The 12,218-nt window shown below is 40.3% G+C and overlaps 1 protein-coding gene across 1 annotated transcript in view; it reads left to right on the forward strand.

Annotated features, from left to right (window-relative positions):
• The first annotated feature begins 291 nt into the window (after window positions 1-291).
• acsf3 (acyl-CoA synthetase family member 3) overlaps window positions 292-12,218 on the forward strand; it is a 35,317-nt gene continuing 23,390 nt past the window's right edge. The window contains exons 1-5 of the mRNA XM_080458673.1: window positions 292-381; window positions 1,675-2,482; window positions 5,407-5,562; window positions 9,619-9,773; window positions 10,960-11,105. Coding sequence (XP_080314799.1) covers window positions 1,742-2,482; window positions 5,407-5,562; window positions 9,619-9,773; window positions 10,960-11,105 — 1,198 coding nt within the window. The 5' untranslated portion in view covers window positions 292-381; window positions 1,675-1,741. The remainder of the gene's footprint in view (window positions 382-1,674; window positions 2,483-5,406; window positions 5,563-9,618; window positions 9,774-10,959; window positions 11,106-12,218) is intronic.

Consider the following 12,218-nt stretch of genomic DNA (forward strand, 5'->3'; position numbering starts at 1 on the left):
ATTCACATATTTCTTGAACTAAATATTTTGTCATGTACTCCTTTCAATTGAACACATTGTGCTTTTCTTTTCTTTTGCAATCTACCATGAAACTGATATTTCGCTAATTTAAAATAATGTAATTCAGTGAAAAAAAATCAAACTATATAGTTAAAATTAGAAAAGCCATCAATGTCGCTGAATTAAAAGTGATTTTTTTCCCGGTTTGTGTCGATCTAGAAACGTGTACTCACCGGGTAGGAACCCTCCGTTGTTTCCCGCCGGACGCTTACTGCTGCTGCACCGTCTTTCACAACAACACCGGCCGTGGTTGTAGGTAAGGTGAGTATGGTCCAGCCGGTCTGTACACTGCAGGAAACTGGCAGAAAACTGCTTTTACAGGTAGAATGTTTACGTGTTTATTGCTGTAAATACGGTGTACTGTCTGCACTTCGTTTTAAATCTTTCATTGAGCGAAATAAAGGCGAATGTTCGGGTAACACGGTCATAATTATTGCCTCTATTGAACTTGTGAGCGTGTACACTGTGAAATAGAGATACACCCTCATATTATAAAAATAAAACAAAGCAAAACATCCCTCCTATCACTTTTGTTTGTGTGCTTCGTGAAAATACGTCAGTATCTTTTTTTATGCTTACAGAAGTTTCTGAAAAGCAGGTTGCTTGAGTATCCTACTAGGAATTTTCCTAAGCAGTAGCAGTGGTCGTTTGTCACTCCTGTTTTACTAATATACAATAAGATCTTTTATTACCAACTTGGCACAAGCAGCAGACGAATTTAAAGACTTATTATTGAGATTTCACACAGATGTTGGAGGTGAGTTGCAACAGAAATATGTGGACAGTGCAGGGACGGAGCATACCAATGTGTGACATAACACACACCTCATTTTCACTCAGGCATCAGCAAAAGCTGACCAATGTATTGATGTCATGGCATGGGAATTTTGTCTGAACTTTAATTATCCGGATAAAAATAAATAAAACACACAGGACTATATTCCTCTTAGTGGAAATGTTTCAGCATCAGTTGACAATAACAGTACAAGATAGGTAGAAGTATTACATGTCAATAATCTTTTGCACAATCGTTATTCAGGCAAGGGTCATGGGGTAGTTGTGGTTGTCCTGGATGGATAACACAAAGAGACAATTATTCACCAGTAAACAATTTGAAGTCAAACATTAAACTGACAAGCTTACCAAGTGATCATGGAACAAAAAGTGCCAGGTCTGAACAGGCCCTATTGAAACCACAGTACCACTGTGCCACCTTGTATTACACATCAGCAAACAAATCAATGTAAGATTATACAGAACAGATGCAGGTATATCAGGAATAAATATAAGAGTCATTGGCTAACTGTAACACGAGAAAATAATACAACAGCATGGACAACCAGAAAGAAAAGGAAGTTGTTTTCAGTTCAATGTTTGTTTTTAAAAGGTATTTTGTGTTTAAAGAAGTGCTTCTTAGATGTTTCTGTGTATTCACTTTATGTTTCATAAATCCTCACAGTATTGTGGCAGCTGCAATGTTACTGTGAGATTGTCATTTGGTTAAATCGAGTCTGATCAGAGGTCATGAGGATAATAGAATTAGCATTTTGATTGCAAAATTTTTCTCCTGTGTCAGAAAGCAAACTTACTTTGCATTTTCTTATCAACTCGCAGATACCATCTATGATGAGATACAAGAAAAGGAGAACAACGCCATTTTGAGCCTGCAAATCTGTTGTGTATGAACGGCGTATTCACAAAAATGCTCTTGGGAATTTCTGCTGCTGCTCACCACTCCCTAAAGTGGACCCTGCCTCACTGGAAAGCCTCACTTTGCAGAACTTACTGTCCATTGGCGTCGCAACAGCAGCCACTTGGGCCGATCCATCTAAGAAGGACTCATAAATGGACAACTGCACCATCATCAAGGAAATGCCAGAAACCAGTATTTACCAGAGCGCCAACATTTGGAGACAAGGTAGCAATCATAGACAGTAGTGGCAGCCACACCTACAAGCAGCTGTATTCCAGCAGTTTAGCACTTGCTAGTAGAATTAACATCGCTCTCAACACTGACTTTGGGGGCCTGGGAGGAAAACGGATCTCCTTCCTGTGTACTAATGATGCCTCCTATACAGTGGCACAGTGGGCAGCTTGGATGAGTGGTGGGACAGCAGTGCCACTCTATCAAAAACATCCAACTTCTGAACAAGAGTACATAATCTCTGATTCCCTGAGTTCACTGCTGGTGGCGGCGCATCCTTGCGCTGAAATCCTTGAGCCTCTGGCAGACAGGCTCGGGCTGCCGTGCTTGACGATGCCCCCTACTTCTAACTTGAGCGCTTTATATGAGACAGACACACAAGAGAAGGAGATGACCATCACAGACTGGGCTGACCAACCGGCCATGATAATCTACACCAGTGGCACCACGGGCCGTCCCAAAGGAGTTCTGCATACACACAGCAGCATTCAAGCCATGGTAAAAAATGCCTTCTAATTTGTAATTATATGAAGACAAGGCAAATTTAATTTTGTCCTTGTAGTTTCAGTCCTCTGGTGCAGGGGTTTTGAAAGTGTCGGGAGATGAGGGAGCGGCTTATTAGTGAGGTGTTGGTAAAAAAAAAAGTCATATGAACACGTTCACACCATATATTTTGGATTTTATATATATATATATATATATATATATATATATATATATATATATATATATATACATGCACTTTGTGCCTAAAGTTCTCTTCACGTCAAATGTTGGTTAATTTTAAAACAATTTTTTTAATATGAGAAGTTATATTCAAATAAAAAATTTGCCAATCTCTGCTAGGAATGTGATCAGTGCCTGAGATCATGATAAATATCTATTTAGCGGAGTTACAATTAGCCTGTTAAAACAATAACAATAAAGACTTATTCATTTGTACAAGATTCACAGGTGCATTGCAAACGATCCAGAGCTCCCCAAATAGAGTCCCACATGTTTTTAAGGCAAAATGTGTTGCGACAACTACACATGCATATTTGATTCTCTGATTAGCATCAGTCTGCTCTCTTTCTTGTTTTGAAAAGCCACTAATTTATGCCATTAAAGGTCTGCTTAAGATTTCTCCGTTTTTCTTTTAAGGGAAATTAACCTAGATGTCCAACAGTGTGGAAAATAAAATCACTCTAATAGGAGGCAGAGGTTCATTTGCCCCCGGTTGGTCCAGGGAAGTGAGTGAGTGAGTGATTAAGTGAGTCTGTCTGTCTTCCTGGAAGGCAGCAACATCAGTTTGTCAGAGTTCCTGGAAAGTGCCACTGTCAGTTTAATATGAATGATGAATTTTTGATTTTGTTGTGAATATTATGAGCTTTCAAGTCACTTTATCATTTCTCATACCTTATTATTGAGGTGCACGTTTTCCATATTACTGAACAGAATGTTAGTTTTACATGACAGCACCATGAACGATGTACAAATACCAACATCTGTGAACTTTATGCAGATGTTTAATCTCTGTATTAATCTGTGTGCTTACATGTTGTCATTGTGTCAGCACACTGACATCCCAAATGATGCGTAGAACATAAAAACAATAACAAAATTCTGTAATTCAGGACAACTGAAAGTTACACATGACCCCTTAAGCCTTATATTGATTGAACTACAGTGACATCGACAGCCATAACTAAAAAAAATCTGAACAGACGGCAATTCCCTGCCAAATAATATTATCAATTCATATAAGTAATGATATGATATCCAGTGCATTCCTGGTGATCCGTTTGTTTAGCCATCCATTATCCAATCATCCATAATGCATTGTTCAATGTCACACAGTTAACGCTGATCCCAGTTGTGGATTAATTCAGGATACACCCTGAGCAGGTTGTCAATCCTTGACTGGGCAAACACAGAGAGACAGATAGCCATTATGCTTGTCGTTGGTCTGTAGTAGTTTCCAGAGAAAACCTCCAAACACACCAGGACAGCATTCAAACTGCACATAGAAAGGTCCCAAAGCATTGTAAAGAACCCCAAACATGGAGGCACGAGTGTTAACCACTACACCCTGCAGGCGCTTCGCCATCTCAAAAGATTAGATGTGCAGAAGAAAAAAAGAATTTTGCATTCTGAAATCTGCAATTTTCAGCTAAAGGTGCTTTTGCTAAATAAACTGTAGACTTCATTTCACTGTGTTCCCTCTCCTCTGATATACAACCTGTCCATTGTGCCAACATTTTATAATTCTATACAAATTGTTTTTAGACAAATACAAGGTTTTGCCATCCACAGTGCTTTCAGTCTGTTAGCAGTTTTGCCTTTATTTAGATCATTAAACTGTTATAGGAATTCCAGGATGACTGTTATGCTGTGATGGTCCGGTCACCTGTCCATGGTGTACCCTGTTTCTCTAGTCAAAGGGATCAGCTTCAGCCTGTGACTCTAAAGCAGTGTAGAAGATGGAGTAACTTTAAAAGCAGATGACGTTATGACCTCACTAAAGTACACCCGCATTCTTGATAAACGCAAAACAAAGTTTTTAACAGTGGGTTCATTCGACGCTGAATATTATCTCTGTGGAACATAATGTGGGAAGAGATCCCTTGAAAAGGCTTGAGAATTTCTTTTTCACAAACTCGAACCTCAGCAGAAAGCAATGCATATTTGTCCACACTTATAAGCACCGTGTGCATATTCTTTTATTATATTGTATTTTTACCTGCTTTTTTGTGCAATACATCCACCCCCATATTCTGTACATGTCCACACTTATAGGCACCGTGTGCATATTTTTCTATTATATTGTATTTTTATCTGCTTTTTTTTTAGTTCCTGCTATGTGTGCTTCTTTCTCTTTACTATCCTGTTGTACCACTGCAAATTTCTCCACATGCAAGATAAATAAAGGGATATCTTATCTTATATAGATTATAAAGAGTTTGAGGTATTGTGCGTTTCTGGCTGTTGTCCGACCTTATACTGAGATGAGGAAACTGCACAACCACAAATAGAATTAGCACCTTAAACTAATAAGTAAACAAAATCCATTTTTGAGTGATCAGCAGAGCTTATTCCATTAAGCTGTAAAAACATAGAATAGACATTGTCATGTTTCATTGCAAATATAAAAATAGTATTACTCTAAAGGAAGTGCAGTGAGAAGGCTTTAATTTAAAGCCTTGTGTTGCTGATGTCGTTCTCTTTTACTTGCAGAGCGAACAAGTAAGTCACAGAAGGAAAAAAAAATCAATTTGCGATCTGGAAGTGCACCAAACCACAGCTTAACGGAGATCATCGTAACAAATGGCTGCCACAGTGGAAGCTGATTGAGGTGATTTATTTTCCAGACTAAATGATATGCTGACATCTCCCTCCCTCTCCCCTTCCCCCGTCCTTTCCCTGCCATCCTCCCTCCCCAGGTTCAGTGTCTGGTTTCCGAGTGGGCGTGGTCCAAAGATGACGTGATCCTCCACACCTTGCCGCTTCACCACGTGCACGGCATTGTTAACAAGCTGCTGTGCCCACTCTGGGTGGGCGCCACCTGTGTCATGCTTCCAGAATTTCAGCCCCAGAAGGTGGACGATTTGCTCTTTGTCTTCCTCTGTTACAGTCACTGCAGTACACTTTTCATCAACACAAAGAGGTCGTTTACAGTTGTAGGTGCCCAGATATCTTCAGAATGACTTAACAAGTATTTCAGAGTTTGAGGTATTGAGAGGATGATACCAGATGGTTAAGCTGACAGCTTTTAAAAGACTCTCCTTCCACATCAATTCTTCTTTTTCTATTCATGGTTCTCATTCGCTCTTTCTCTTTTCTTCCTCTTCCTCTCCTCGCTCCATCTCCTTCTCCTCCTATCAGACTCTCCTCCATCTTTTTCACCTTCTCCTCCTCCCTCTCTGACTGTCAAACTAAGTGTTTGGGGCTCAGTGATGAATTGCCCTGTGTGGCTTTGTATCTGACCAATGCCGACTCACGGCAGGGGCTTAAGCAGCAAATCAATCGATGAGCTGACATTGAAGAATGATAGTGCTTGTTTGGCCCTGATACTGGAGGGGAAGACGGGGTGCTAAGTGTTTGCGTTGGTGTAGCTTCTTTAGGAGAGGAAGCGCACATTTCTGAATGAATGTCCACTTTCTATTCATAAGCGGCGAACTCCACAAATGAATATCTGTTATTGCTGACAAAAGAAAATGACTGTATATATCTGTAAACATGGGCATCGCAACGCTGTTAACGATATCGGTATTCAGCTGTTATCCCTGACCTTGTGTACCACCCCACAAAACCCTCTCTCTCATCCTCGGAAAAAAGCCTTTATTCTCCTCCTCCTGAAGTTACAGTACATTGATGAAGTGATCGATAGTCTGTCTCTTCTATCCCCTAAGATCTTTGAAGGGTAGCCTAGGCAGCAGAGGCCGTCATTGATTTTTGTCCGATTTTGCCTGGAGATAGCGACAGAAATTTTCGGTGCAGGGATTGTGATCCAGTAAATCACAGATAAGTCTGTTTCAAGTGTGCTGTTGCAGGCTGATGGGAGCAGATACTCCTCCTTGGGTTCACACAGCTCTGGTCAGACTTTATTTGTTTATCTATTTATTTGAATCCCTATTGACTACTTCATCACAGCAAGCACTTGAACGTAATACCACAGTCACTGTTGTGGTATTCCTCAAGAGGGAGGGCTCGCGCATTCGGTTTATCGTGTTGAAGCAAAGGCATTTTATTAAGTGGTCTGATTGATGGATGTGCTATTTGGAAACACTTTCAAGTGCTTGTTATAGGATCCAAAGCCATATTGATATCTTTTAAGTAATATTTCATACATTTTGGTTTGACAGGACTTTGGACATTCGAGAAATTATAAATGCTGACAGTTTTTATCTCCAAAAGTATCACTGTCAGTCAGTGATAGAACTTACAGTAACCTACCTTATATACTCTATCCATATTCATATATATTTATTTTTAGAAACTATTGAATGGATTTGTTTTGGACTATTGCACAAATCCTGGTTCCACAAGGGTAAAGCACACACACTTTCAGATCACATCACTTTTCCTTTTTCCTTTAGTCCCACCAGCAGGTCACGCTTTGTATTTATCTCAGAAAATTATTCAAGTCATACTTGATTTTCTGGCTTAAAGTTGATAGAGTAATTTGTGCTGCATAGAAGTTACACCCCAATCAACTTGCATAAGCAACAAACCTTTCTCTTTTCCAAGAATGAAGATCCATCTTGAGTTTCTTGAAAGTGGTGATTAAAATGCATTTAAATTATTTTCCCCTTGGGATTTACCAAATAGATGCAATATTACTTTAGAAAAAGAGACACTGGATGGTGTTTATTGTGCAATGGAACAAAAAGTCAAAATTATTATTATTGAATTCTTTGTAGTATTGCTGCTCAAGCTCCACCTCAGATTTTATTGTTGTCACTCATGACTGTTCAGCATTAGCACTATAGTAGATGTTTGCGACATACTGATCTAAAATGGAAAAGAAACACCTGAAAGTATGTATTATTATTGAATGTGGTACTGTATATATACTTGCAGTTTTGTTTCGATAGAAGTGATGGAACAATATTGAGGTTCATGAATTAATATTTTAAACATTTATTTCCATGTTTTTTTTTTTTAATATAATATGTTATATATTTAAAAGTAGAGCCTTTTCTCAGGGGTGTTTCTCCCATAATCCCAAAACTGCACTTTCGTTTGATTAGTGAAAACTGCCTGGAGGTTTGAATGTGTCCGTTGCTGTGTCGCTCTCTGAATGATTGAGACTCCTGACAGACAAAATGCATCCATGTTTATGACACAGTTCAAAAACTTCACAAACAATTCGCCAAGAACAGCTGAACTGCACAGAAAGTGTGATTCAGTGTCAAAAGTCAGCCTTTGATACCTGACAGTTTTGAGTAATCAAGGTGGCTGACATGTTGACAGTTAACATCCGGCTCTTCTGAAGAATCGGCAGTCGTGTTGGAGTCCCGTGTTGAGCGGAGGGTTGAGCAGCTCCTAAAGTTGTTTAGGATGCCGGCCATGGCTCTGGGCTTTCACCACATCCTGTCCCCTAGGTGGAGGCCAGCTCTTTGACAGACATAAATTGCCTTCCTCTTCCCTCTCGAGTGGACTTGGCGGAAGCGCTTCAGTGCACTTGATAGACATCACCCAGAATGGTCAGGGCACCCTCCGTTAATAATTCGCCTCTCTGCACAAAGTTTTATTCTGTACGTGCACAGGTGAGCGGCCATTGCTCGCCGTTTTCACATCAACTTGTAATGATATTGTGAGAAATGAGATTGGAAACTGATTAGACTGTTTGCACATCATGAGCATCTCGGCTTTATTTGTCTGTGGATTTCAGTTTTGTTTGTTTATTAGAGCCGGAGGAGGTGGGTGGAAGATAATTTAGTAGATAATAGATCAGTTGAATCTGTGAGGAGGTCACACGAAGGAGAAGTGGAAGGAAGAGTTTAGAAATTGCTACCACATTAAGAAGGATGTTGTGCTACTATAGGTGAGAGCGATGAGGGGAGAGAATGCATTTTTCTGTGTGTGAGGATATGTCACACACGCACACACACACGCACACATACACGCACACACAGAGAGAGAGAGAGAGAGAGAGAGAGAGAGAGAGAGAGACTGCAGAGGCAGTGAAGCAGGAAATTATGAAATGGAGAGAGAAGGTAAGTGAATGTGAGATAGGGAGAGAAGGTAGAGGGAGGAAAAAGAAAGATGAAGGAAGATGTGAGGTCAGAGATGAAAGTGGAGAATAAAAAGAAGCACTTGGAAGATGGAGGTAGAATGAAAGAAGAAGAAGTCAGGATAAGTAGACTGAGAGGGGCGACAGCTGGGGAGGAGCATTTTGTCTCCCTTGGGGGGAGAAGGACAGGACTTAGAGAAGCTGTCGTTCACCTTCACTTAATTCATGCTGTCGTCCCATCCTCCCATCGTCTCCTGCAACGTACCCAGGCTGTGTGTGCGCGCGTGTGTGTGCTTCCTCGTGTGAGGAAGGAGGTAGAGTGGGTGGGGCGGGGTGTGGAAATGTCTTTGTCCTTGAACGAGTGAGTTTATGTGATATTTAAATGGGATTTTTACATGTGGATGTAGTTCACGATGCACGTTTATGTCCGTCACTGGCTGTGGGTGCTCTAAGCATCATGCAGCAGAGGACACGGGCAGCGCCTTCTGCGAGAGTCAAAAAGCACATTTGTCAAAAAAAAAACTGTACTGAAGTCCTTTTAACTGGCTGGGTTTGCTGCTCTGCCCCACAGCAGTTGGCTATTTTCCTCCTCCTGACCTTTACAAGTCTCCACTTTTTTTCTGTCCTTTTTTTTTTCTTTTGGGGGGGTGTTGTGTTGACGGGTTAAATATGAGGCTGCCGTCTTGACTTTACTCTGCCATTTGCTATACTCTGCCTCTCATATAAAAGGAGAAAAAAATAAACTTTTTTCTGTTGCATACACTAATGTAAGGAATCTGGAGTTATTATTTTTAGTTTACACAGCCCCTCCATTCAATATCCAGCGTTTTCTGCCTCTCCTTATCATCCCCCCTTTCTTCTCTATTTAGTCATATGTTGTGCTTATCTCTCCACCTCCTCTCTTCCATTCATCCAGGTGTGGGAGACGCTGCTGAGCTCCAAGGCTCCCATGGTTAATGTCTTCATGGCTGTGCCAACGATTTACTCTAAGCTGATCCAGTACTATGATCAGCACTTCACTCAGCCTCACGTGAAAGACTTCGTCAAAGCAGTCTGCAAAGAGAGGATCAGGTACTGGTGGCGCGATTGGTGGCAAGCGGCTCACTCACGGGCCTGCGGATTTGTGCCTGTGTTGTATATGTACTCACCAGTGAGCCATTTCTGTAAAATACTCTCACAAATGTAATTGAGTGTCTCCCTCACAAAACAAAAGTGAACCTAAACACTGATTAATTTGATGCAGGAGTATTCAGGAGGATGTTTTGAGCCTAAACAAATTGCTAAATGATGAAAGTTAGTATTAATGCTTTTAATAATTTACTTCAGTGAGCATTATCTTCAATTCTCTAAAAAAACATTTTGCAGATTGCCATAAACTCTATTTCCACAATGTTTGTTTCATCAATGGAACAAACTACCATCACCAACTTCCTATTTGCTGTGCAAACACCAGTTCGAACATGCCTCCCACCACTTCATGCAGTATCTTTGAACTGCTCTCTCAACACCCACACAGCAGATCTCCTACACTAGTTTTTTATTGAGTATGAAATATTTACTGCTGACATGCTAAATGTCTTTTCAAGATCAGAATCCAAATGAGCAATATGGGGGGATTAAGTTGCAGCAAGTGTTATACAGTGATTGTAATGAAAACAATGAAGGGCATCCACTAGAAAGAGTGCAAAGAAGCTGCACAAGCTGCTCTCGGCCCAGGGTTCGACACTAATGTGTCTCCTATCTGTGGTACTGGCATATCATTACTGTGATTGAGCATCATTGGTCACAGCTTTTGTTATTGTTTACACTTTCTCCTAAACTGTGTATATTTTATCACAACACGTTTTCAACAGTATTCTTCTCGGTATGTTTTCACTTTTTGTTTCCCTCTTCGGTGTGTGAGGTGTCGGCAGTATTTTTTTACGATTGTTGACTTTGCGCTACCAACAGTTTCTTTAAGACCGTAATGCATTCTTTATATTGCCATATTTCTCTGAAGGGATCAATGTTTTTGAGTAGCACTACACACACACACACACACACACACACACACACACACACACACACACACACCCACACACACACTCTCAGGCCGTTTGACTCTCACTTGTTGTGTACCTCACATGTGACGACAGAAAAGTCTTTTTTGAATGTTAGAAGATGAACAAAAATTACAAGAGAATTTTGTCATGTTTCAGATAATTCTTTTGTACAGAATCCTGTTGTATTTCATTGAGACGAGTCCCTCTCTCTTCAGGGTGATGGTTTCAGGCTCGGCTGCTCTTCCTCTTCCCACACTGCTGCGTTGGGAGGAGATCGCAGGACACACACTACTGGAACGCTATGGCATGACGGAGATCGGTATGGCGCTGTCCAACCCTCTGAAGGGCCCACGTATCCCAGGTAAGTCGTATTAACAAAGTAGATGCTGCTTTTCATACAAATACTTTCAACCAAGAAAATTAGACAATAAGGTGAGCCAAGGTTTTGTTAGAAGAAAAAGATGTAGAGAGTCAGAAATAAATGTTTTTAAAAGACTGATATCTTTCTACCTCGATTGGTTTTTAATTTGTTCATGACAAAGCAAACCCAGGAAAATATTTGTGGAACTGGTGTAAAACTTACATGACATTACTCTGTAACAATCACCGGTTCACCATTGGTGAAGCTTTTGGATTGGTCGATAGTCAGCTCCTCTGATGGATAAACTAGCCTGTGCAACTGTGGGTCTTCTGCTCTTCAAAATGACTGTCATGTATAAGTCTGCAGTACAAAATAACAAACAACCACAATATTACTTTATTCTCTCTGTTGACGCTGTCTAGTAATTAAGTCTTCCATGTGGTTGGTGTTTGGTGGTCTATGGCTTGCGATTATCAATCAACAAACTTGTAATCAGTAGTTTCTTCCACTGAGTTGAAATGTTGTGTGGTGAGTTGGCTGTGAAGATGAATTGGAATGAAAATGAATTAATCATGCAAAGTATTGAGGTCTTTGTTTTCCATTTTATTCCAAAACCCGAAGTTTATTGTAGTGCAGCCGATAATGGCACATCTCATTAAGCGTGATTCTGCTGATTTGTTTGTGAAATCGGCTAGGTAGCTGCTCAAACTGGGACAGCTTGGCGCTTATACACATTTATCTGTTCATCTGGACTATTTAATCAGTGTTTCAAATTAAATTTGATAACACTGTTTGAAACTGATGCTGATTCTAAGATATTTTTTGACATATTTCTCAGCAGATGTGGTGGAGAAAGTAAAATCTTCACTATTGTTAAGATAAGAAGCAAACGAGGCGCCACTGCTGTATTGACACCTTGTTCGATGGAGCCAACTTTCCTAGTTTATTAGACACCATTTAAGGATGAAAGAAATTGCTCGTGTGACAACACACTCATTCACTTTCTTTCTATTCATAATGTCTCTTACAAGTTTTGTTGACGTTATTCTACCACCTTCTATTTTGATTGAGTGCCTCAGCCTGACACGCCGGGCTGATCATAGACGACGACTC

Source organism: Lipophrys pholis (genome assembly GCF_963383615.2).
Source record: "Lipophrys pholis genome assembly, chromosome: 2".
Classification (NCBI taxonomy): domain Eukaryota; kingdom Metazoa; phylum Chordata; class Actinopteri; order Blenniiformes; family Blenniidae; genus Lipophrys; species Lipophrys pholis.